The sequence below is a fragment of the Onychomys torridus genome, chromosome X, assembly GCF_903995425.1.
Source record: "Onychomys torridus chromosome X, mOncTor1.1, whole genome shotgun sequence".
Classification (NCBI taxonomy): domain Eukaryota; kingdom Metazoa; phylum Chordata; class Mammalia; order Rodentia; family Cricetidae; genus Onychomys; species Onychomys torridus.
The window spans coordinates 50,567,338-50,595,158 of NC_050466.1; the positions used below are offsets into that span (position 1 = coordinate 50,567,338).

The 27,821-nt window shown below is 42.0% G+C and overlaps 1 protein-coding gene across 2 annotated transcripts; it reads left to right on the forward strand.

The window, feature by feature from the left end:
- The first annotated feature begins 35 nt into the window (after positions 1-35).
- On the forward strand, positions 36-27,704 carry Nsdhl (NAD(P) dependent steroid dehydrogenase-like). Of its 2 annotated transcripts, XM_036175209.1 has the most exons (8): positions 38-213; positions 5,826-5,942; positions 12,148-12,309; positions 17,654-17,800; positions 22,433-22,561; positions 23,923-24,065; positions 26,244-26,346; positions 27,230-27,704. In XM_036175209.1, exons 2-8 carry the CDS (start codon positions 5,868-5,870, stop codon positions 27,560-27,562), a joined length of 1,092 nt encoding a protein of 363 aa, XP_036031102.1. In that variant the 5' UTR covers positions 38-213; positions 5,826-5,867; the 3' UTR covers positions 27,563-27,704. The 2 variants fall into 2 exon arrangements, with proteins under 2 accessions (XP_036031103.1, XP_036031102.1); XM_036175210.1 differs by lacking the exon at positions 22,433-22,561 and having other exon boundaries at positions 36-213.
- The last annotated feature ends 117 nt before the right edge of the window (positions 27,705-27,821 follow it).

Consider the following 27,821-nt stretch of genomic DNA (forward strand, 5'->3'; position numbering starts at 1 on the left):
GGCGGCTGTAAGGACTGGCTTCATTGGGCAAAATCGCGCTGCGGGCGTCAATTGGCTGCGCCAAGCAGAGCTAGACCAATCAACATGATGAAGGAAGCTCGGCTGATCATGGGCTGATACCGCTCCGTAGAAAAGAGTGACTGTCTTGGGTTGAATTTCCTGGGTTGTAGGTTGCTAGCAAGCTGAAGTCAACCGCAAGATTGTCTAAACCGGGTAAGAGCTGCGGCCTTGCCCTTGGAGGCAGCAGCTTGTGGGCGACAGAGCTGGGAGGAAGTGCGAGGGGATGGGTGGGACGTCCTAAAACCCGAGTTGGGGGAAATAGAGCATCTGGGGGCCAGAAAAGATTTGGCCTGTTTAGAGGGGTGACTATGAATGGGGCAGCTGAGGCCTAGAAAGGGCATGCCGAGCATTGTGTCAGCGATTCACAGGGCTGGAGCTTAGAAACCGAATCCGAACGAAGCTTTGTGAATTTAGCTCTACAAGAATCACTTTAGCTCTCAGGATGATAAACTAGGGACTTTCTGGGCCTAGAAAAGTCATCAAAATGTGCCCCGTTAGACGTACAGACACTCAAGTCTCTTGGGAAAGAGCATTCCTGAATGAGACTCCCTTGAAAGCAAAGCCACAGGAATTTTGGAAATGTTGAGGTGCATAGAGAAGTAAAGAGGAATGTGAGCAGGGGGTGGGGGTGGAGTTACCTGGAACTATGCCAGGAGTAATGGTGGTCCCAGGTCAGCTACAGCAGTGCTTCCTGCTTCCCTTCAAGGCATAGGTTATTAGTTTGGGGATATTAAGAACATGGCATCAGTCTCTCAAACTGAGAAAGGCCAGAGACTTAACAGCACCCCATAAGTGTAATGTAGGCCCTTTGCCCTCTTTCCTTGGAGCCATGAACCAGATTCAAAACTTTTGTGTCCCATTTGACTCTTCTGTTCCCTCCAGCAGCAATCCTCCATATCCAGCCCTTGGGTTCTCTCAGTTCTGTCCTTGAAGTGTCCTTTCTATTTTCTCTGCTCCTCCCCAGCCCTTCCTCAGCTGTATGAGCTGAAGTTCTCACAGAAGCCTGTAATGCCTGGCAAGCAACTTCTCCTCTCATACCCACACTGGTATCCACCTCCTTTTCCCCGGCTCCCTCCCACCCAGGACACTGGTTTTGTAACTATAACATTCTTCTGCATTGGCCTTACCCAGCCCATGAACTTTTTTAAAAATATAATATTAATTCTTTGAGAATTTTTTCACATATACATGCAGTTTCTTTGTCATCATTGTTTTGAGAAAGGATCTCACTATGTAGCCCTGGCTGTCCTGGAACTCACTGTACACCAGGCTGGCCAAACTCACAGAGATCCACCTGCCACTGCCTCCCGAATGCTGAGATTAGAGGTGTGCACCACTGCGCCCAATATTGGCAATGTATTTTGATCATATTCACTCTCCACTCCTCCCATTAACTCCTTCCAGAATCACATACCTCCCACCCTTCACTGAACTTTCACTTCACCTGGCCCTTTTGTAGACTCGACCTACATCTTTCCCCTCCAGTTCTTCAGCCATTGTCACCTTCTCAGAAAGATTACTCTAAGCACCCTATTCATTTTGCACACAAGCCCCTCGTCTTGCTCTGTTTTTATAGTGGCACCTGCCACTTTGTAAGTCACTGTAAATTTAACGTTTTTGTTCTTTGTTGCCTCCACTAGAAGGCAGGCACACATGGGGGCAAGCATCTTTTGTTCACTGCTGGCACTCCAGTACCTGGAGCAGGGAGGAATACATGTTAGGTATTCAGTGAACCTTATTCTATCAGCAAGTTGGTAAGTAGTTCCTTAATTCCTGTTATTTACCTGTATACCCTCTACCAACATACACACCTGCTCCACCAAGTCTATCTTGAAGTGAACAGCTCTGGTCAGGTCAGTCCCCTACTTATAACCTTCGGTTTACAGAATAAAGCCCATTGAAGCTTCCTGCCAAGTTTCACCCCTACTTACCTTCTTGACTTCGTGTCCCTCCATACTCTTTGCAAAAAAGTGTTTTGGGGTTTTTTTTTGTTTTTGTTTTTTTCCTCGAGACAGGGTTTCTCTGTGTAGCTTTGCACCTTTCCTGGAACTCACTCTGTAGACCAGGCTGGCCTCGAACTCACAGAGATCCGCCTGCCTCTGCCTCCCGAGTGCTAGGTTTAAAGGCGTGCGCCACCACCCAGCTTTTACTTTTTTTATTTGCAAAAAGTGATTCTTAAATATTCCTCAAAAGTTCATGTATTGGGGGTTTGGTCCCCACCCATGGTGTTATTGGAAAGTAGTGGAACCTATACAGAATGGGATATGCTGGGAGGCTATTAGGTCATTAGGGCTGTGACTTTGAAGTGGATTATGAGGTCTTATCTCTCTTGATTCCTGGCTGCTGAAAGGTGATCAGTATCCAGCTTCATCTACCAGATTATTTTATGTGACCAAGCAGCCTACATTGGTTCTGTGGGCTTGCCCTCCTTAGGACCCAAACACAGCTTTGCCATTCTTTGAATATTTTTGTTTTCCACACAAGCTGATGGTTTCTTTGAAGGCCTAAACTGTGTTTTAGTTGTTTTCTTCCTGACAGTGGCTGGTGTTTGGTAACTTGTGAATGAGTAAACAAGGTGACACTCAGTCCTGTGGGCTACTATGAGCCCCATAGCAGTCTGAGGTAAGCAGGAAAGATGACTATTTTCCAGATCCAGCCTCTAAAACAACAGCAACAGGGGTAATTTAATAGATGTCACTTGAACTCAGGAAGAGATCATTGAGAACAGATGCTGAGGAAGTAGAAGCAAGGTTCACAGTGGCCAGTTGAGACAGGCCTTGAAGGATAAGGGAGAATTCATCTTGGCAAAGAAAGGAAATATGAAAGGAGCAGTAGAAGCTAGGCTCAGGCATGGTAAGGGAACCCTGAGTGGCCTGTGGCAAATTCAAAGCTGGGTACCTTCTGTGTCCTAAAAGTAGGTAGGTAGTCAAGCTGACATGAAGTGAGAGACATGTGGCATCTCAGGTCTGTGAAAAGACAGTACAGTTGGATGGCCCCAGGGAAATAATGGCTCACCTGAGACCTCCCACCCCTATCTAGCCCAATTTGAGCCCATATTTCTTCCTACCTCTTGTGCTAAGCTTTGAGTAGTGGAATGTTGAAATTTTCTGTACTTTAGAACAGAATTAAGAACTGGGTGAAGCACTTTGGGGTAAATTGTTATGCTCTGCCTTGAATGAAGTGGAAAGGGAAAGTTTATTCTACCAAATGTTTGCCTGAGAGTTTCTGTCTTACTCATTGTTTCCTTCTTTCTGTGCCGGGGATCAAAGCCAGGGCCTTGTGCATGTTAAGGAGCCTGTATTAAGTATACACAGCGTGGCCTCAGGTAAGCTGGAGAGGTATAAAGTGGTGGTGGAGTTCAGAAGAGGATTATTAGGAGGTGAGATAAAGTAGACTTCTGCTAGAGAAATAATATTTATGATGATAATAGCTGCTTTTAACAGGCTGTTTAATGGGTATTTGGCACTGTGCTAAAGGCTTTGTCTTTGTTTTTCATTTAATTTTCTTTCTCACCATGATCTTATAAGGCTATTTGTTTTATAAATGAAGAAGCAGGTGCAATTCTTTTAAATGACTCCTAAGAGAGCTTCCTAGTCAGAGGTAGAACTGGGATTTGAACCCAGGCACAGGCTCCGGATTCATTAGTTTATAGCTCTGAAGAGTGAAGGGATATGTGCTTTGGCAGTGGAGGTAAGCAGACACTTCCAAGAACAGTATCCTCCAGGGATAAACTTGGTTAGTAACTTTGCATTCATCTCCTAGGTCTGTGTAACACCTGACCACATACTGCATGACTTAAAACAACAAGACTCCAAACCTGTAGGAACCATTCCCTCCCTGCAACTGTGATGGGATCCCACAGGCAGGCAGATGACCATCGTGGCCCAGATACACTACACAAACTCCTGCTAGAGTTTAATAATGATGTTGGCAGGGTTGCAAGCTAGACATGAGAGTCCTCTTGCCTCCATTTATGCCATCTGCCTTCTCATTTGCTTCCCTGAGGATCTGACAAATCTATTTGCAAAGTAATGAGTAGGCATTCATGAGTCCTGAGGCCAGCAGGCAGGTGAGTGCCTGCTTATCCTAGGCCTTGTCTTGCATGCCTATGATTCAACAGCAAGCATGCCAGCTCAGACTACTTACAAGACTGGTACAAGGTACCCTGATTCTTGTTCTCCAGCAACTTCTGTCCTAATATACATAGAAACATATGAGTCCAGTTATAGCCACATATGTTTGAGGTGAGTAGATGTCAGGTCCCTGCAAGTATGCAGGGGAATGAGCAATAAAGAGAGGGATGGAGTAGGCACAGAGCTGCAGGTTAACTATCCATATTCATTAGATACATATGCACAGAGACCCAGGAAAAGGCAAGTTCTGAAATATACTGATCTGATGTATTAGTTTTTGGGGTGTTTGTTTGTTTGTTTGTTTGTTTGCTGTGAGAAAATACCTGAGGAAAAGCAACCTATGGAAGGGAGGGTTTTAGTATGGTTTGAGAATACAGTCTATCATGGTGAGGCAGTCATGATATCAGGAATGTAAGGTAGCAAGTCACATTGCATCTGCAGTCAGGAAGCAGAGATAAACAAATGCTGGTGCTCAAATCACTTTCTTATTTATTTTAATTTAAAAAGAATTAAGATTTTTAAATTTTATTTTATGTGTAACAGTGTAGTGCCTACATTGTATAGATGTGCATCACATACATACCTAGTACTCACAAAGGTCAGAATAGAGTGTCAGATCCCCAATCACTAGAGTCAAGGACAGTTGTAAGCCACCATGTGGGTGCTGGGAACCAAGCACAGTTCTTCCACAAGAGTGGCAAGTATTATTAACCACTGAGCCACATCTCCATTGCTTTCTCATTTTTATCGAGTCCAGGATACCAGTCCATGGAATAGGGTCAACCACATTCAGTGTATGTCTTTGCACCTCAGTTAAACTTCTCTGGAAATGCCCTTACAGGCATGCCTAGAAGAATCCTAGAGATGGTTCTAAATCTTGTCAGTTTGACAAGATTAATAATTACAACTGATAACTTCCACTGTGAGTTTATAAAACTTCTCTATAAATGACCCATCAAACATTAAGGGTTGTAATATCCATTTCAAGGAAATTTGGGCCTCAGATATGCCCACAAAATAAATACACTCATAAAATCAAATCCCCTGGGGATGTATGATGGCACCCATTGTTTGAAAATGTCAGGCTATGGAAATTGGATTGGAGCCATCACAAGACCCAGTCAGTGCTGGCTGCCTGACAGTTCTTTCTCCAGTGGCATTCTCTGCATCTTCTTTCATGGGTAGACTCTTTTATGTCTGGTACACTTTGCCATTTACACATATTGCACCAATAAATACGTTCTTTGTGTTTGCAACTTGATATTGTGGGTAAAAGAAGAGGGGAGGCCTTTGCCTGGGCTGCAATTTCTCTTTGGTAGCATCATTACATTTGGTTACTCCTGTCTTCCATTGTGAAGTGCTTGGTCGTCACCATTCTCCAACCACAAACCAAAGATTTTTGGTATGACTAGTGAAGGAGGTTATTTATCTGTCCTACCTCTAATCCAAGTGCTCTGTAAATTAAATGGCCCACCATACCCTGAGAGAGCATCCTCTAACACAGGAATATGCACAGAGTACTTTGGCTGATAGGTATAGCTATGGCTCAGCTATTTATGAACACTTGCCCATAACAGCTAAAGATGCTTTGCTTCACATACTATTAATGTCTTTCTCTAATTATATCTTTAGGAAGAAGAGTTGATTGCAAACAAGACTGTAGTTTGAGCCATAATGGAACAAGCAGTTGGTGGTGAGTCAAAGAGAGGCCAGGTCACAGGGACACATTTGGGAAAAGATGTTTCCAAAGTAAGTACTAGCATTAAAAAAGTAGGGGGAGGCCAGACTGTGGTGGTGCATGCCTTTAATCCTAGCACTTGGGAGGCAGAGGCAGGTGGATCTCTGTGATTTCAAGACCAGACTGGTCTTTTTAGTGAGTTCCAGAACAACCAGAGCTGTTATACTAAGAAACCCTGCCTCAAAAAACAAAAAAGTAGAGGAAAGTCAAGCCATTGATATTACCTGTGTATTTTTAAATGTACTTAATCTATTTGTTCAGTCAGTATTGGTTGGTTATGTTTTTGTGTATTATATACTTTTATTTAAGATGTGCCAGTTACTTATTGCTGTGTAACAAAAGAATCAGAAAGTACGGGTTTAAAAAAGCAATGATTGGAGCTGTAGTGATGGCTCAGTGGTTAAGAGCACCAGCTGTTCTTGAACAGGACCTGGGTGCAGTCCCCAGCACCCACATGGCAACTCACAACCATCTGTAACTCCAATCCCAGGGCATCCCCTTCTTCTGCCTTCAGAGAGTACTGAATGCACATGGTGCACAGACATACATGCAGGCAAAATACCTATACACAATAATATAATAATAATTTTTTAAAGTAATAACTTCTTTGCTCATGACTCTGGGCCCAGTTGGGAGATTTTACTCTAGTCTTCCCTTGTTCATCTAGCTGCAATCATGCAGGCCCCTCTGGTGTGCATGTTCCAAAATGGACTCATGCGTGTGGTGGAAGTAAATGTTGGCTGTCATCTAGACATGTTGGTTTACCTAGACTTCCTAGTGGAATGGTAGAATTCTTCTCAGATGGTGGCAGCAGTTCCTAAGAATCTCAGAAGAGACTTTGTTGTCTCATCATTGTCAAGCCTTCTGGAGGTTCTTCACATAGGTCAGGTCTTCAAGTTATTGATAAAAAGCACACTTCCAAAATATGTCTATCAAATATTAGTAAATTAGATATTCTCCAAGATGATTCTGGGACCACCAAATCAATCTAGTATTAGTGTAGAGCTCAAATAAGGCTTCATGTGGGCATCTTTGGTGAAGACCTGTGGCCAAAAATCATCATAATAAATTGCTAGTATCATCAACCTTTTTTTTCTGTTTACATAGATTCTGAGAGGTTACTGACCAGCCATATTAAGCAAAACAGCAGTCTTCTAATTTACAGAGTATAGCAGTTTGAATAAGCACCAATATGAAAAGTCAGGCATGGCTGTACATGCTGGTAACTTGCTGGGGATTTGAACTCATGTTGTATCTTTTCATAGCAAACACTCTTAACCACTAAGCCATCTGCACTCTTAACCACTAAGCCCATAAATTGATTTATTTAAAAACAATTAGACTATGAGCCTTATGTAATCCCTGAACTTAGAGGTGCTAGAGAGTATCAGCGGGGAGCTCTGAGAACTGGCCAGACTTTTAATAACACAAGAAAAACCAGAGTGGTTCTAAGTGCATACAGTCTGCCTCTGCAACTGAGGTAGAAAGAGATGGAAGGAAGAGATTGCCAGAGATGCACTTGATAGACAGTGATGAGGCTGATCATTTCTACAGATTATGAGAGCCATTTCAGAATGGATACCTTGATTAAGTGAGAGGTAAATCTGCAGGCAGTACCTGGCTCTGACAAGTCCTGAGTATGTCACATAGCTTAGTTATGTCAGTGTTTAAGGTACAAGAGAGGAGGTTGGTGGCCTGGTTAAGAGCAACTGATGCTCTTCCAGATCCAGGTTCAGTTCCCAGAATCCACATAGTGCCTCACAGCCATCTGTAACTCCAGTTCCAGAGGATTTGACACCCTCTTCTGTCCTTCATAGGCACTGCATGCACACAGTGCACAAACATACATGCAGGCAATATACCCATACATGTAAAATAAAGATAAATCTTTTTAAAATTATTAGAAAGGGGGGAGATTGGTTGTTTTATTCGATAATAAGGAACAGAAGTTCTTTTTGGTCTTGACTATCCACATAGCCAACACTGACTAATTCTATACAAGCTAAGAAAATTAGGGTCTGTCATCTTAGAGAAGCCCAGCTACAGCTCTGGAAAGACCCCAGGGAGGAGGAAAGCTATTACAGGCCCTCCTTAGGAACAGTGGTAGTGTGATGGGTAATCTTCATTGTCAACATAACTAGATTTGTAATCACCTAGGAGACATGCCTCTGGGAATGTCTGTGAGGTTGTTTTCAGATATATTTAACTGACAAGGAAACACCTAAATGTTGGTGGCAGCATCCCATGTGCTGGAATTTCAGACTGAATAAAAAGGAAAAAGCCAGCTGAGTGCGTGCATGTGTGTCTCTGTCTGTCTGTCTGTGTCTTCCTCCCTCTTTTCTGACCAGAAAAGCCACTGTGTGTCTGTGTGTGGCTGTGTATCTGTACCTCCCTCTTTTCTGACCAGGAATGCAAGATAGCCACCTGCCTCTCCTGATATCATGTCTTTCCACCATGATGGCCTGTATCCTTTAAACCATGGTAATATTATTTTCCTTCTTGGGTCTTTGATGAGGTTGAAGACTGGATAGTTACAGGTACAATCCTCTTGTATCTTAGCTAAGAACATATTAGGTACTAGAGTTAGATTCTTCAGGATAGGACAGCTATTGGAGTAATCTCAGTAATTTGCCATTTACCTGCCAGGAGCCCGGTGATGGATGGGTCCTGCAGAGGGTTTAAGGAGTGAGAGGGAGAAGGAAGTGAGCCAGGCCATGGTGGTCGGGACAATCTTGCAACCTGACTGACTAGCAGCCAGAGTGTGTGTTTATTTATACAGAATTTAGTTAGCATGGATCGATTCATGATGTTCCAAAACATAGATCATCTCATTTTTCATTTTGAACTTGAGTTTCACTTCCTTTTGCTCATCTTTTAGTCATCATTAATAAACTATGACAGAACAGAGTTATCATTTCCAATCATTTTCCCTCAAGTTTTGACATCATTAATAAACAGAGTTATCATTCTTACTCATAAACCCCATAACCCAATTTTTGAGAACCTTAAGGCATATGACAGCCTGTTCTCAGGCTGGTTGTTTTGGTAGCTTCAAGGACACTAGACTAAAACAAAACCTTCAACCACCCTGGGCATTTTGCCAGTACTAAGTAGTGCATTATTAACTCTTAGTGGTCAGAGTGCCCAGGAAAAGTCCTCAGACCAAAGCTACTACTGTTACTATTCAAATCCTGGCATAATACAATCAGTGTTCACATTTATATCCTTATAGAATTTGTCTGTATGTCTAATCCTGGCATTCTGTTGTTCCTTGGTCATATGACATTATAGTGGCTCTACATGAGCTAACTTCTAAGAGAGGGAGGTCCTAACACCTCATACTTTTATCATCTTTCCACTCCATACTTTGCTCATCACCATGTCTCTATGTAGGGCAGAGTTGTGTGCCACGTAATTGTCTAAGTGTACAGTGGGAAGAGGTTTCCAATCTGAACTGCGGACAATTCCTCTAGCCCACTGAATCTTGTTGACCTTTTTAATTTTACTTTGTTTTGAGTATCTTGTTCCTGCATAAGTACAGGGACAGATGTTTCAAGAACGTCTCATAGCCTCATGAAGAGACCTCTGGCTTCTTTTTTCAAAAAATATATTTATTTATTAAAATTGTTTTCATTTTACATACCAACCCCAGTTCCCCCTCCCTCCCCTTCTCCCACCTCCTCACCTCCCTCCCACTCTACCCCCATCCACTCCTCAGAGTGGGTAAGGCCTCCCATGGTAGTCAACAAAGTCTGGCATACCAAGTTGAAGGAGAGCCTAGCCCCTCCCCATTGTATCTAGGCTGAGCAAGGTATCCCACCACAGGGAATGGGCTCCAAAAAGCCAGTTCATGTACCTAGGATAAGTCTTGGTCCCACTGCCAGGGACCCCACAAACAGATCAAGCCACACAACTGTCACCCACATTCAGCAGGCCTAGTTCAGTCCCATGCAGGTTCCTGAGCTGTCAGTCCAGAGTCAGTGAGCTCCAACTAGTACCAGTCAGCTCTCTCTGTGGGTTTCCCCATCATGATCTTGACCCCCCTTCTCCTTCTCCTTCTCCTTCTCCTCCTCCTCCTCCTCCTTCTCCTTTCTCCTCCTCCTTCCTCCTCCTCCTCCTCCTCCTCCTCCTCCTCCTACTACTACTACTAATGTCGTTTATTAAAGGAGGGAAGAGGTCTTAAATACAGGCTTACAGCACAATGGGAGAACCCCGGTGGGCAGAAGTTCGCTTCTGATTTTTTTTTTTTTTTTTTGAGCTGAGGATCGAACCCCGAGCCTTGCACTTGCTCAAGGCCAGGGCTCTACCACTGAGCTAAATCCCCAACCCTGCTTCTGATGTTTTACAATCTTGCATCTAAGCTGTTAACGCCCTATATGCTGGATACACAGACAAGGAGTTTCCCTTAAGCATTCAGGAGGGTGGAATCTCGCAGGGAATTAGCATAGGGAGGATATCATGGTAAAGGTCAGCAAGCAATGCAACAGTTACCCAAAACAGGAGCCAGGGACCTACAGGTCCCCTCCTATTACTAAAAAATAAAAATAAAAATAAGCTTCTGACTTGACCTCTGGCTTCTTTATGTGTCACAACCTCTAAGGTTGAAGGAAGACCTTCAGGTAGATAAGTATATCTCCCTCAAAGTGGGAGTGGGGGCAATAGTATGTTCAAGACTTTCCTGGGTAAGCTTAGAAGCAGCATTCTTGGGAGAAGGCATAAATGATTCAGAAGGAATTTTCCATTAACCCAATATCCCCCAAATTTAACAAATATTAAAAGTGCCCCAAGCATGTAACTGGTGGAGATGAAATCCGAAGGTGGCATGGCAGCCATCTTGCGGCTCAGCTGGATCTTTGTCAAGCAGCTGTGCTGGCTTTATGACTTCTGCCATTCCATTCAGTTATGGCTGTGCTATTTACCTATGATCTGGACATTTAGCATGTGTTTCTTGTTTAAAGTTGTTCTTGTTGGTTGTAGTTCCATTTTTGTTTATAGTTTGCATTAGGTTTAGAACCTTCTTTTTTTTTTTTTTTTTTTTTTGGTTTTTCGAGACAGGGTTTCTCTGTGTGGCTTTAGAGCCTGTCCTGGAACTCACCCAGGCTGGCCTCCAACTCACAGAGATCCACCTGCCTCTGCCTCCCCAGTGCTGGGATTAAAGGCATGCACCACCACCGCCCTGCTTAGAACCTTCTTATTTAGACAAAAGGGAGAAATTTGCTCTGCCTGTGGCCCTGAGCCATATGGCCCAAGGGAGAAGGTACTCTTGCTTTCCTATGTGACCTCTTTCTGAAAGGAATCACGGGTAGGTGGATTTGCTCCTGGTCAGAACAGAGCATGACTTCAGCTGTTTACTCAGTTCTGGATTTGTATGTGTATTTCATCAATTTATATCCTAATAAATCCCAATTACCCATTAAATAAACTCACATGGATTGATCTTAACACCAAGGGCTAAAATAAATCCTTCTTTCCTTAAGTTGCATCTGACAGATATTTTCTTACAGTGATGAGAAAAGGTTACTAATGCAGGTAGCCAGATTATTGAGCAGGTGCCAGTGAACATTTGCACTGATATTCAGGAGTCCTAATATTTATGCACCTGCAGGTGGTATACTATCCTTCCATTACCCTACTTCCCAGAGTTGGAGTTTAGCCAAAAAATTGGACACACTAGGGAGACTGGAAACTAATACTGATTCATCAGTTCCTCCAAGTTAAGAGAGGGCACAGCAAATACCTGGGTGTGAGTGATGAATGGCTTCCCAATTCTGCCTGGAGATCCCAGCAACATAGCCCTTAATACATGGGCAGGAAGAGTCACAAGAGCCACCCTCCTTGTGGGCATGGAGGCAAAGAAAATCACTGTCCTGTGAGTTTGGAGACAGATGCTTTTGTTACAAACAATCAAATGGCTAGGTTTATTTTTTTTTTCTGGGCAGGGATTACCAATCAGGAGCAAGAAGGCACTGCCTTTGGCTTTTTTGCTTCTTTATATTGTCTGGTGTGATCATAGGAATTTTAATTCCCTTCCACTAAATATAAAATGTGAATTATATCATCAAATTTACCAGGCTAGCCTAGTGTTATTAGTTTTCTCTTCCTTCCTTGTTAAACCCAGGAGAAGAGGTGACACTGGTGATCAAACACAGACAGATGTGTGTGCTTTTATCACTTCCATCTTCACAATTCTGGACCTCTTGCCATCTCTTTCCCCAGGCTAAGAAGAAGTGCACGGTGATTGGAGGCTCTGGGTTCCTGGGGCAGCACATGGTGGAACAGTTGCTGGCACGAGGCTATGCTGTCAATGTATTTGATATCCGCCAAGGGTTTGATAACCCCCAGGTGCACTTCTTTATAGGTGATCTCTGCAGCCCACAGGTAAGGGACCCACTCAGCCTCAATAATTTCCCACAGGGCCCTGAAGGGAAAACCAGGTGCTCAAAGGCCAGGAAAACTATAGTTTGAAAAGAAATATATTTTGAAAAATGTCAAATTTATAGGAAATAATTTCACATACCATGTTGTCAGTATTCAGAATGAATGAGTGTTGTCTGTGTCATGGAGGCTTTATTGTGTCACAGGAGCATGAAAGCAGCCATGGGTCATAGTCCAGTGAGCATACAAGGCTGTGTGCCAAGCAAACTTTACCAAAACATTTCATCAAACATATTATGGGTTGCAGCATGCCAACTGCTGCCTTAGATTATGCAGATGCTAGGCCATATTGTATTTATCCCATTTAACTGAGATACTGTTCATATGCCATAAAATTCATATTTTTAAATTTTTATCTTATTATTTTAGTTTATATATATATATATATATACATATATATGTCTATGTTGGTATGTGCATGTGAGTGTAGGTGTCTACAGAAGCCAGAGGTAAGTTTTAGATTCCATCCCACATCAGAGTTTGAGTTACAGGTGGTTGTAAGTCATCTGATGTGGGTACTGGGACTCAACTCGGGTCCTCTGAAAAAGCAGTTCATGCTCTTAAATGCTGATCCAACTCTCCAGCCCCCAAATTCACATTTTTGAAATGTACACTGAAATAATTTTCAGCAGCTCTTCAAAACTGTGCAGTCATTCCCCATTATGTACTTCCAGAACATCTTTACTTCAAAAGGAAATCTTATACCTGTTTACTTCCCACTCTCATCCCAGCCCCTGAGCACTGCTCACTCATCCACTTTAGTTGTTCCATTCTCTCTATTCTGCAAATTTCTTTGATGGCCAGCTTTTTTAACACAATGCTTTCAAATTCCATCCATGTTGTATGGGATATTTATATACTGAAAATTTTTAGGTATTGCCAAGTTGCTCAGCAAAGCTGTTGAGTCTGTTTATGGCAGCTATCCATAGTTATTCCTTTCCCTTCCCAAGTGACTCATATCATTCCATAATGGTTTCAGCTCCTTGCTGATGATGACACCATCCACATTTCTGGTACTATTGTCGAATTGGATAGCCTTACTGGTTTTGTCTCTTTTCCTTTGCAATTAATGCTCTAGCCCTGTGCTCCCATTGTCATTCCCTAGCCCAGACCTGTCCTCCCCAATAAGTACATTCTCTCTGGCAGACACTGTACTTTGGGTACTGTTTTATCTCTTCCTACTCCTGTCATCTACTACTGCAGTAGGACCAACTCTGGTCATTTCTACTGTCACTCTCTGTACAATATCCTCACCAGCTTTGGCTCCATAGCCCCTTTGTCGTCTCTCAAATATTATTAAAGGACTAGCCTTAATAATATTCTTCCCAGGGGCCCAGAAGAGAAACTACAAATAGTGAGAATTATTTTTGGGAAATGAATCTAAGTACACCAAGCTCTATGTCCATCTACTTGATTCCTCAGGGATCAAATCCTATCTACACAGCTTCAGTTCTGTTCTCATGCCTAGCTCCTTTCTTGCCTGATTTCTCTCTATTTATCCGTAGCCCCCCTCTAAGTTCTATCTTAATTCTTTTATCTTAATTCTGCCTCATCTAGATTCTTCTCATCTCATTCTTACCCATCTAATACTTCCCCATCTGGCTCTTCCTCATCTTCCATCTTGCCCTCAAGTTCTCTAGTCAAAATCCTCCTTATCCCTCTCAGTTCTCTGTCCTCAAGTTCTCTAGGGTATTCAGTTATAAACCTGAGCAATAGCAATCCTGCCCCCCAGCCCTGTCACCAGGCTTGAATTCTTACAGGGTCATGAAGGCAGATAAGAGTTTTCCTCAGGCAGTGACACCCTCAGGCTTTCTTTTACAACCCAAAAATGGAGTGGTTAAAGCAGGAGGTCAACTGAGAGCTAATATCGGTTAGTATATCAAGAAGGGGATCTGTGTGCTCAGTCTACATTCCTAGAAGTGGTTAGGTAAGAAGTTAAGAGTCTATAGTGTTAGTAATAGAAAAGGAGGGTCTCAGATAGCACAAGAAATAAAACTATCCACCTTAGTTCAGGAGATCATTTGGCATTGGATGCTTTGTGGGTATTTTAGATAAATACACTGTTAGGAGTTCTTGGAAGCACACATAGCATTACAAGAAAATCACTGTAGGAACCATATATATATATGCTAAAATATCACCAAGACTTCTTAAGGCATGGCTTGATCTTTGGACAAGTCCTTGTCCTTTCCAAGTAGTAGCTTTTGTGGTAGTAGCTGAATTCCATTACATTTTCCGGCATCTTGCAGCAGTTGTCCTGTATAACTTTCATCCCCCTACACATCCAGCAGTTTGCTGACTCAGCCATCTTCTCAGTGTGTCCATCCCTCTGGCCCCCCAATTATTTTGAAACCAGTCTTCAACATATCTATCAGTCTATCTGTAAACATAGAAAAAAAAATCAGAATTTGTGTCTAAAACATAAAAGTCACATCTCAGAGGCACCATTAATAGCTCCTTAAAGCCAATCATTCATTAACTACTTCATAAGACTTCTATGTAATTGTTTTTCCAAATAAAGAGTTAAACACAGTCAAGACTGTATTTGATTAAAATGTATTAGTCTCTTAATTCCCAAGATGCCTTAATGTATGCGTTGACTTGGTGGTGCTTAGCTTGTTCATTGTCAGGCAGCATTTCCCAGGGTCTGGATTTTGCTAATTACATCTCCAGGGCATCATCATGTCTCTGTGCTACCTATTGTTTCCTGTGAACTAGTATATCTAGGACTGCATTGTGCAGTAAGGCAGCCACTGGGCATGTATGGCCATCCAGCATTTCAATTGAAACAAGTCTGCAGTCATAGGCACATTAAAATACATGTTGAATTTCAAAGACTGAGTATAAAACCAGTAAGTATCTCAATAATTTTATATTGGTTATGTCTAGATGATACAAAATCAAGACTTTGATAGATTTACACACATGCATATTTTGAGACAGGGTCTTTGTAGTCTAGGCTAGCTTGGAACTCACTGTGTTGAGGATACTAGCCTCAAACTCACACTAATCCTTTTCTTTCCACCTCCCAAATGCTGGGATTACAAGTATGAGGCACCACACTCAATTTCATTTATTTCTATAGAACTAAAGACTTGATGTGTGGTTCAGGTTCCCCCATCCTGATACATCAAGACTGCAAACCCCTATGCATGTATACGCAAACACACACACAGGAAAGAGAGAAAGAGAGAGTAAAAATATTAGAGATATTAAATAGAGAGAAGAGTGAGTATTTGTTTTCATCTACATTTCCTACTTCACAGCTCTTCTCTAAGGCAGGCTATAGAAACTATAATTCATCTTTCTAAAGATGAGTATTATGATCTTCTCCCCACCCAGTGTCAGAAGGGATCCATCCCCATACCTAGGAAGAAGGAATGCTACATAGAGCATCCAAGAAGAATCTGACCAGACAGGCCTTGCTTGGCTTCATTATTCGATTTGCTTATGTCTATGCTTCAGTCATGCTTATCTCATGAGACTGGAGGTTGATGCATGCAGGGTGGGTATGGAAGCTCCATACCATTCCCTTACCACCTCACCCTGTGCATCTCTTTACTTACAGCCTTTGTAATTCCTTTATAGTTAGTCAGTAAATGTGTTTACCTGAATTCTGTTAACCACTTGTACAAGTTAAACAAAACCATAAAAGGGAATCTGGGAGTGTAGTATCTGTGGATGCATAGATTCTCTTATCTAACACATTATTAAAGGAATCTACGTATCCATAGTTACTAAAAAGAAAATTCAGGTGGGCAGAGGTCTTCTTGGCAGAGGAATGTCAACTCAATAAATGCATAGGGCACCCTCAAATAAGAATGTCACCATTTGATGAGAAATGCTCCAGGACAGAACCATTAGTGGATACTGTAACCAGTCCATGGAATTATCACAGATTTGGTAAGAATCTGTCAGCCATCACCTTCATTGAATGATCCAACTTGGCATTAACCAGGAGTGCCCTGATAAGAACACAACAGCACTGATGTGGAATGTTTGCCAAAACTATTAAGCCTGAATCTGATTGTGAACAAACAGACAAATGCAAATTGAGCAGAAGTCCATAAATTAACCTCCCTGATACTGTGAGATGGTTCACTAAGTGAAAGCACTTGCTATAAAAGCAAGAGTTCAAATCTCCCAAATCCGCAAATAGTAAAAAAGCTATGCATGGTCATGCAGTCCTGCAAGCGAATCATTAGAGAGGTGGTGATGGGTGAATTTCAGGAGCTTGTTGGCCAACCAAGGTGTCTTTTAAAATGTAGGAGTTGGAAACAGATAGATCTGTGAGTTTGAGAGCAGCCTGATCAGGATAGCAAGTTCCAGGCCAGCCAGAGTCACATAGTGAAACCCTGTCTCAAAAAAAGGAGAGGGGAAGACATCCTACATCCTCTTCTGGTCTCCAGATGTGCGAGCACATGCACGCATGTGCACACACACATATACACACAACAATATAAAATACTTAAAAAGAATAGCCTATGTGTTAGAATGTGCCTACTGTTCATCATTTGATAGTTATTTGAGCAAAAGTCTATGTGCCTAGATGACACCTTACTCTCAAATGGTTTCCCAGGACTATCATGTTTGTGTATAATAACAAAGTATTTTAGGGCATCTAGTGATTTTCTTCTGGTGATAACCATGAATTATACCTAAAGCCCACTACTTTGTGGAAATTTGGCACAATGGTGACATTTTGTCATTCTGTTCATTTAGCCCCTCAGATCTTTTTTCCTCAAGAGTTAGTTTATTCTCTATTCTCCACTTTCACTAACAACTCTTATTCTAACTGATGACCAAATTGCCTCTTCTTTGGCCAGTAGGAGTCTCTGTGTGTTGGTTCTTAAGTCTCTGAGGGCCCCAGTAGGCTTAGAGAACCTCCTTATTTCCTGACATGATGAAACAAGGTCTTCCTGGTTCATTTGGTATGTTTCCTGCCCCAGATATGCAGCCACCTACCTGTTGGTCTTAGGAACTTCCTTCTAGAAGTAAGTGAAACTGACTCATTTTATATACATCTTCCAGTCACTGCATTGTCTGGCTTCTCATACTCCCTTTTTATTCAGGACAAGGTAATTAAAGGGGGCAATTAAAAGAAAGCATGGTTTTATCTTACATGCTCCTATGTAGTTTGAATCTTTTACAAAGAGTATGTTTCTGTGTTGCTTATATAATTATAAAAAAACAAAAGACCTACAGGCCACAGATGACAGAGAACATGAGAAGGCTGTTGACCCACCCTAAGCTGGAATGATTCTTTTGTCTTTGTGTGCTTTCCCAGGACCTGTACCCAGCTCTGGAAGGTGTAAGCACAGTTTTCCACTGTGCGTCACCCTCGCCATCCAGTGACAACAAGGAACTCTTTTATAGAGTGAATTTCATTGGCACCAAGAATGTCATTGAAACCTGCAAAGAGGCTGGGGTTCAGGTAAGGGGAATGTTGTGGTGCCTAGTATCAGGAGCATGTACTTGCTTTTCAGAGGGAGAGAAAGAGGAGTGGTTCCTGTTACTGTCTTCCTGGGATTACCCAGGGTTGCCTCTTCCATGTTGTGAAGAAATTAAAAATTAAGCCCTGGGTACCAGGTAATATTGCAGAAGGCCAGCTGGTGTTATAATCTTCCAATACAGATAGACCATCTGAGTGCTTAGATAGGCTAAGGCTTATTGGTCTTTGCTTAAAGAGCTATGAAATTTAGACATTGCTTATTTTCTCCACTGAAACAACATATACATAATGTTTTCAATATACTTTTTAACCACTGTAACCCTTTTTCAAGTATGCATTCAGTGATATTATCTATATTCACTTCATTGTCTAACCATTATCACTGTCCTTCTCTGTCCAAGTAGTAAGCAGAAGTTTTGCATCCTTCTGCCCCTCCCTAGCTCCTGACAGCTACTCTCCAGTCTCTCTCTCTTATTACTTTGGAAAGCTCACATGAGTGCATTCAAACAGTTTTTATCCTTTTGTAGTGTGCTTATTTTACTTATCACAATGTCTGTAAGATTTGTCTATATTGTAGCATGTCAGTATTTCCTTCATTTTTCAAGCCAATACTTCCCATTTATAGATGAAGAGAGTCAAGGAAGACCTCCAACATAAACCTCTGACCTACACACACACACACACACACACACACACACACACACACACACACACACAAACATACACACACACACACACACACACACACACGAAAGAGAGAAAATAAATATAAGTATTTTATTTATTCATGCATCCATAAGTAGGCATTTGTGTTGCTTTTGCCTTTGGGCTGCTATGAATTGTACTTCTGTGAATGGAGACTACAAATACATGCCTTTTGATTCTTTCGGGTATCTACCTGGGATTCCTGGATCATAAGCTAATTTTGTGCTGAACCTTTTTAAAAATTCATCACATTGTTTACCACCTGCTTTTATTTTAAAAGAAAAAAAGGAAAGCATTGTTGCTTATATCTGATAGAAACCTATTCTGAGTTGAACCTAAGGGCATACAAATGTTGGCCTTGCATCAGTTTACAACATTGTTAAATCTGGTTCCTAGAATGACCTTAACAGAAACCGCAGCCTCTGGGTGCAACAGGTCATTTGCTCACAGTGCTGCATGCCACAAATAATCTTGAAACTGAGAAAAGGGTTACAAAGAGTAGGGGCTCTTCTCCCAGTAATCTTCCTGGGTACTTTTGTCCAGTTCCCAGTAATCAACTGGTCCAACAGGAATAGGTGAGAGGGGAGCTCTTGTGGATTCCCATCACTTGAAATTCCCATTGGCTAATCATACTACTTAAGTAAGCAGGAAGAAGAGAGAAATAGATGCCAATATTCAATTAACTTCCTTTTTTCTTCCTGTTCCGGACCTCAGCCCATGATCCCATTCAGGGTGGATTTCCTTCTACAGTCTAAACCTCTCTGGGAATGCCTTCACAGGAATGTCCAGCAGGTGTCTCCTAGATGATTCCAAACCCCATCAAGTTGACAATCAGAACCAACTGTCATACTCAGTTATGCTTTATACTTTGACAAGAACTTTGCCCTGCTGCATTTATCACCCACATTTCCTTAGGTAGCCCGGGGCTAAGCAAAGTCTCTGGTAGTAAATAAAAGAGGTGGAATTCAAAGCAGACCCTCTGTTGCCAAGTTCCAGATTCTCCACTCTCTACTCCCCTGCTGCTTTGGTTAAATGGAAGGCACCGAACAATACAAATGGGCAGAGTGTTTACTACTAGCATGGCTGAAACCACCTGTGGGTGGCACCTCAGGGCCACTGCCCTTTCATCACCCATGTGGGGCAACAGTTCTGAATCTGGCTTGTTATATCTATTAATTCCATGCACTTACAGCATAAGGTATTAGTTTGCATGTTATAGAACTTTATATCAATAATACCATGCTGAACATGTCTTTCTGAAACTTTTTTCAACCAATATTAAGTTTTTGAGCTTTATGCATCTTGATAGATGTATAATTCTTGTTCATCCTTTAAGGGGTGGGTAGCTTGGTGTGTAAGGCCAAAAAGAAATTGATTTGAGGAACATTTTTTCCAACACCAAAAACAAGAAAGCCTTTAATGCATTTTATCTTGAATATTTAAAGAATTACTTCCCATATTTAAATCTAATTAACCAGGAATCTATGATTATATGCAACAGGGTCAAGATCAAATTTTTTCCTAAATAATTAGTTCAGCATGCTGATGGCTTAATCCAAGCTTTGTGTAAATATATGCTGCCTGCAGCATACTTTGACATCCTGTTTGCCTGAGTCCTGGTAGGCACACTCCCTGACCAACTTCTTCAAAGATCCCTTAGCTGCTCTGAGCCTTTTGTTCAAGTTTTCCCAACCAGTGTAGAATCAGCTTGTCAAGTTCCTTGATGAAGCTGGCTGGGATTGTTGCAGCAATTGCATTTATGTTCTGTGAAATTTTAAAAAGGTCTGATGTCTTTCTAACATTGAGTCTTCCTATCTATGAATATGAAATATCTCCCAATCTGTAATGCCACTCAGTGATACTTGTACTGTACTTCACAGAGGTTTTATACATCTTTTGTTATGTCTATTCCTGTATACCCCATCATTTGTTAATCAACAACTTATACTGTATTTTCAGTTATTGCAAATGTTTAGGAATATGGCTAACTTTCATATATGTAAATAAATATAGATATTTAGGGGTTTTTTGTTTGGTATTTATATGTGTGTGCATGTGCATGTGCACATTTATGTACTGTGGTGGTATTGTGTTCCCCAAAATATTGTGTGTTCCCCGAAATAAACTTATCTGGGGTCAGAGAGCAGGACAGCCACAATATTAAACATGAGGATAGGCAGTGGTAGCACACGCCTTTAATCCTAGCACTCCAGAAACAGAAATACCTCTGGATCTCTGAGTTCAAGGCCACATTAGAAACAGCCAGGCATGGTGACACATGCCTTTAATCCCAGAAATCCAGCCTTTAATCCCAGGGAGTGACGGCAGAAAGTAGAAAGATTATATAAGGCGTGAAGACCAGAAACTAGAAGCATTTTGCTGGTTAGGCTTTAAGGCTTTGGAGCAGCACAGTTCAGCTGAGATTCATTCTGGATGAGGACTCAGAAGCTTGCAGTCTGAGGAAACAAGACCAGCTGAGGAACTGTTGAGGTGAGGTAGCTGTGGCTTGTTCTGTCTCTCGGATCTTCCAGCATTCACCCCAGTACCTGGCCTCAGGTTTGATTTTATTAAGACTTTTAAGATTCCTGCTACAATGTACAGGAGTTTTCAGAGGCCAGAGGTATCAAATCCCCTTGGAACTGGAGTTACAAGTAGTTGTGAGCCATATCATGGAGGTGCTGGGAACCTAACTCGGGTTTACTTCAAGAGCACTAAACACTCTTAACCACCGAGCCATCTCTCCAGTTCCTAATTTTCTTATATTGATTTTGAATTCAGCTAGTTTGCTGAACTCCTAATATTTTCTATAGGCTTGCTCATGTTTTCCATGTGGGCATTGTATCTTTTTATTTCTATCACCTACTAATGCAGCAGTTTTCAGCCTGTGGGCCACAACCCCTTTGGGAATTGAATGACCCTTTCACAGGGTCACATATTAGATATCCTGTATATACAGTAGCAAAATGAAAGTTACAAAGTAGCAATGAAATAATTTTATGGTTGGGGGTCACCACAACATGAAGAATGTATTAAAATGTCTCAGCATTAGGAAGGTTGAGAAACATTGGGCTAAGGAGATTGGTTTGGTTTATTGTTTTTTAAAAACATTATAAATTAGTGTTTGTCTTCTACTATCTGGCTAGGACTTGTAGAATGATGTAGAATAAAAGCAGTAAAGGTATAACTAATGGAGCTTGTGGTGTCAGTATCAGATGAACTGCTCTTAACCAGAATGATGCAATCTGGGGACCTTCAAAAGAGAGCATCCTCCTTCAAAATATAGGTAGCTTGCTTTCCTTCCTTCTTTTCTTCCTTCCCTCCCTCCCTCCCTCCATCCCTCCCTCTCTCCTTCCTTTCTTCCCTCCCTCCCTCCATCCCTCTCACCTCTCCTTCCCTTCTTCCTTCCTTCCTTCCTTTTATACTGCTATTGTGTACTGAACCTTCGGCCTTATACATGCTAGATGCTTGGCTCTACTAGCAAAGCATGATTTAAGTTACGTCCATATGCATAGGTTTGTGTTTACATAGCAAGATTGGTATCAGAGTATCTGGTGGAATTTTGCAAGCAGAATTTTCTCTACAAGTTGGTAGACCATCCTTGTCTCCATGGAGATTCTCCCATAGATTTCTACCATGAATAGTATTAGTTTTGTTTTCTCCCTCAGACATGATAGGATGGGAAAAATGAGATCCACTCCTTTTAGATTGTAATACCATAATGTGTCTAAAGTCCCTATGGCTACAAAGGTGGCAATCTTTGGGTTATCTTAGAAGATTTAGAAAGAAAAGGCACTCCAGCAAGTGACTTGGAAGTGCCTTGTGGATGGGTCTTGCTCATATATGATGCCTAGGCAGTTGGAATAGCAATAATTCCTGACATATGTTTTCCTTTAAATGTATCTCTACCAGAAACTCATTTTAACCAGCAGTGCCAGTGTTGTCTTTGAGGGTGTTGACATAAAAAATGGAACTGAAGACCTCCCTTATGCCATAAAGCCCATTGACTACTACACAGAGACCAAGATCTTGCAGGAGAGAGTATGTACTTTTGTGTGTGTGTGTTTGGTTTTTGTTTGTTTTTTCAAGACAGGGTTACCCTGTGTAGCTTTGTGCCTTTCCTGGAACTCACTTGGTAGCCCAGGCTGGCCTCAAACTCACAGAGATCCGCCTGCCTCTGCCTCCCGAGTGCTGGGATTAAAGGCGTGCGCCACCGCCGCCCAGCTGAGAGTATGTACTTTAAAGCCAATTAAATGAACAGATACCTCAAGTGTCTCCACTCATAAGAAAGAATGTCTGTGAACATGGAAAAGTTAGTATTTTGAGACCCAAGTACCCAACATGAAATGTACATTCAATACATGGAATTAAAGTTCAAGAGGACACAATGACTTAATGTGGCCAGATCTGTCCTCATTATTTTCTGGGGACTACTTCCTTTAAACTCCAAAATGATCTAATACAACAGGCACTCTTACCATCTCCAGATTACAGAAAAATACACTGATTCAAAAAGGGATCTAGAGTCTTCATCAGGGATCTCATAATTTCTTTTTTTCCCCATTTTCTTTATTAAGAAATTTTCTACTCACTCTACATACTACCCACAGATCCCCCCTCCTCCCTCCTCCCACCCCCAGCCCTCTTTCCTGAGCCATCATCCTAAACCCTTTTAATAATAATAAGTAATCTTTGGGATTGGTCTAGCAGCTTTTCAAACTCCATAGAGATAGCCATGTCAGAGGTCATTTGAAATCTTGGTCATTCCCCTCAGTACCACAGATACTTAGCAGCATTTGAAGGGGGTGGGGACAGGAAGCTCTGATGGCCATATATTCAATCGATAACTAGCTAAAAGTGGCTAGGACTATAATCTGTATATGTATATGTCTTTGTGCTTACAAGACAAGTCCCTTGCTGACTGAGGTAACTCCCCAACTCCATGTGTCTGTTGTTGACTGAACTGTTTGTTACGTAGTGAATAATTATGTTTGAAGCCTTGTACATGCCACCGAATTCATGACCTCTTTTGGTGGTAGTAGCCTTATGGAGGCTACCTCATAAACTAGAATTCTCAAACCTTTTCCATAAATTGAAGCCAGGATCCACCTTCTGGCTGAATGTGTAAATAGTCATTGAACCCAACCTGAGCTTTCTGATTTCATCCTAGCAGGTGTTAGCCAGTTTTCTCCTTCATTGTTGGTTTTCCATGGATAGGTGGGATACAGAATTATAGTGTGAGATGTTGTCCCAAGGCAGACAACTAACTATCCAGTAACCTGCACATACACCAAGTATGTCATTGATCTGTCTCTTAATGGGAAGTATTCACACATAGTAAGGTACAATCTTAGCTCAGGAGAAGACTTACAGTGGACCCTTTCTCTCCTGCTCTCTTTCAGGTAGTACTGGATGCCAATGACCCTGAGAAGAATTTCTTAACCATAGCAATTCGTCCTCACGGCATTTTCGGCCCAAGGGACCCGCAGTTAGTCCCCATCCTAATTGATGCAGCTAGAAAGGGCAAAATGAAGTTCATGATTGGGTAAGGCAACTACCATTGCTCATTCTGTCCCCTTCAGACTGTGTGAGCACACATGCAGATAATGATTTGAGAGTGCCAAGCAGCATTGTAAAATAGTCTGAATCTGTTCGGGCTTCTATAACAAAATACTATAGTCTGGATAACTTCACAAACAAGAGTAACTCACAGCTCATAGATCTGGAGACTGAGAAGTGTTATTGGTTGTTTTTTAATCTTTTGGCTCTTCGTTCTTTGCTCTTTGAGGGGCCTGCCACGGAGCTCCCAGAAAAATCACACACAGAGGCTTATTCTTAATTATAAATGCCTAGCTTTAGCTAGGCTTGTTACTAGACAGCTTTTCTTAACTTTAAATTATCCCATCTATCTTTTGCCTCTGGGCTTTTTCTTTTTTTTACTTCTGTATATTTTATTTTCACTCTTACTCTGTGGGTGGCTGGCCTCTAGTGTCCTCCTCTCCTCTTCCTTCTCTCCTCCCAGATTTCTCCTTCTATTTATTCTCTTTGCCTGCCAGCCCCACCTATCCTTTCTCCTTATTGGCCATTCAGCTCTTTATTAGACCATCAGATGTTTTAGACAGGCAAAGAAACACAGCTTCACAGAGTTAAACAAATGCAACATAAAGGAATGCAGCATATCTTTGCGTCATTAAAACAAATGTTCCACAGCATAAACAAATGTAACACATCTTAAAATAGTATTGCACAATAGTCCAAGATCAGCCATCAGCAAAATTGGTGTCTACTAAGAATCTAATCCTCATACTTGTGTCTTTATGTGGCCCAAGGATTGAACAGCCTCCCACAAGCCTCTTTTATAAGGAACAGCATTGATCCCATTCATGAGGGCAGAGCTCTCATGGTCTAATTGCCCTGCGAAGTTTCCACCTCAGAATATCAGCACATTAGAGATTAGGTTCTAACAAGAATGTTGAGGGAACAGAAACATTCATACCATACATGTGACCTCCATTCACCTACACGTTGATTTCCTGGAACTGCCATCTCAAATTCCCACAAACAGTTCTTAAATCAACAAAAATTGATTCTCAGTTATGGAAGCCAGAAGTCTGAAATGCAACTATTAGCAGGACTGGCTCCTTCTGGCTGCTGTGAGGAGGATATGTTCCAGGCCTCTGTGGGCTCCTCCTTGCTGCGCTTTGCATGCCAGTGTATTACTCCTACCTCTTCCTGCCTTTACACATGGCTGTCTTCTGTGCTATCTATGGCCAAGTTTCCCTTTAATTATTAAGACATCAGTTATTGAGCTAAGACTTTTACCCTAGTCTGACCTTAACTGATTTCATCTGCAAAGACCCCATTTCAACATAAAGTCAACTCCACAATTTCCAGAGTGGTATAAGGTTTGGAAGGATACTTTTCAGTTCTGTATACTCTTTTAGGTACAATGGGAAAATATGTGTGTCCCTGCTTAGAAATTAAGAAACTGAAGCTCTGGAGGGAAACAATGACCCTTGACTTTCTGCATATAGAGGACAGTTAGTGTGTTGAAAAAGTAGAGGATGATAGCAGGTATGGTTGGATGCCAAACAGGCCTTTTCTTTTCTTTTCTTTTCTTTTCCTTTCCTTTCTTTTCAAGACAGGGTCTCACTATATGGCTCTGGGTTTTCTGGAACTCACTCTATAGACCAGGCTATCCTGAAACTCAGAGATCTGCCTGCCTCTGCCTCCCAAGTGCTGGGATCCAAGGCATGAGTCACTATGCCTGGTGGTTTTTACATTTCTTTTTTTCCTTTTTATCCCCATGTCTTGTCTTCCTGTACTTATTAAATCTCACTGATGCCCTGCCTTAAAACTTTGAGGGATTTCAGAGACAGTGAGAGAAAACTGGAACACCATTGGCCTGATATATCCTGGGAAAGTGTTCAAGATCAACACCTTAAATCAAAGCCCAAGAAGATACCCTAGTGCTAGTCATGCTGGGGCATGCAGAATACCACAGTCTCACATTCATTGGTTGGTCCTTCAATATCCCACCACCCCAAAAGTCCCAGTAGTTCTGCATGGCCATGTTTCATTACCTGTTACAATCATTCAGGTGTACCAGAAGCAGGCACCATTAAGATAGAAGTGGGTTCGTCTCTCAAATGTCTCAGAGCTAGGGTGTGGTGGGGCTGGCAGCCAAACACTTAGCACAATTGGAACACTTGTGTGCCTACAGAAATGGGGAGAACCTGGTTGACTTCACCTTTGTGGAGAATGTGGTTCATGGACATATCTTGGCAGCTGAGCACCTTTCCCAAGATCCAGCTGTAGGTGGGAAGGTAAGACACTTGTTTCTCCCAGCACTTTCAGACCCACTGGGAAGTTCTCCATCATTACAGTATCACATTACTCTGGACAGCCAAAAATCTAGGACCCAAGCTTCAAGGTTTTGTTCTCTAGAGCCCCCATGCTCACTCCAGGCCTGGTCACATGTACGTTAGGCAGATGCTTACTCCTCACTCTTCTCCTCATATTTCAGATCTCCATCCTCCCTCACCACCCACACATGGCTCATTTTGCTCAGACCTGAGACTCCTCTAGCAAATGATATATATGAAGTCATCCAGAAGTCAGCAGAGTTGAGAAGGCCTACTCTGTTACCCCCATCTTGCCTTCTACCTCTCAGGCTCACTATATTCCTTATTTCTCACTGCTAGCTCTGTAATCCTTCCTGAGCACTCAGTGCTCTTTTCTCCCTCATTAACCTTTTCCATTTTCCCACTTACAGCTTATGGTTTAGAACAAAGTGTTTTAGAGATCTAATATGGACCATTTGTTACATGCAAAAATAAAACTGAGTTTTACCATGGGCTATAATTACCAAATGTAACTTCCTAAGTATAAGCTAAACTTCACTTATAGCCCTGACCTTTTTATAGAATTTATATCACCTTCCCTCTCTACCCTCATACACTGCCCATTCTGAGAGTCTAACACAGACTCTGATACACTGCAGCTGCTAGGCATCTGAGGCCTCATAACACATACCTCACCATTTAGTGCCCCTGCAAAAGAGATAGGGCAGGCAGGACAGTATGCCCCTGCTTTCCCACAGTAATAGTTATAAGTGGACCCAGTAACTAGTTGAGTTTGGAGACCCATGTGTGACCTGTTCAACCCAGCAGCTGTGCAGGGCTCTCTAACTTTGTGTTCCTTTACCAGGCATTTCACATTACCAACGATGAGCCAATCCCTTTCTGGACGTTCCTGTCCCGCATTCTGACAGGCCTCAATTATGAGGCCCCCAAGTACCACATCCCCTACTGGGTGGCCTACTACCTTGCTTTCCTGCTATCTCTGCTGGTAATGGTGATTAGTCCTCTCATCCAAATTCAGCCGACTTTTACACCAATGCGGGTGGCACTGGCTGGCACATTCCACTACTACAGTTGTGAGAAAGCCAAAAAGCTCATTGGCTACCAGCCACTGGTCACCATGGATGATGCTGTGGAAAGGACTGTGCAGAGTTTTCACCACCTGCGGAAGGACAAGTGACGTGCCCCAGTGCCCTCACCTATAACTTTTTCCTCTCTGTTCTGATGAACCAATATCCTTAAGTGAGTTTCTTCTGAGCTATGTGCCCCTTGCTGGTTAAATGGTAGCACCTGACCCTTTTCATTAAAAAGTGACAACAACAGGAGACATTTCTTCCAGGATATCATTGGACTTCTTAAAGTAGACAGACACATAATCTACTACTTTGGTCTTTCTCTCTCCCTCCCCCTACTTATCTCTTGTAGTTGGAAGCTTTCCT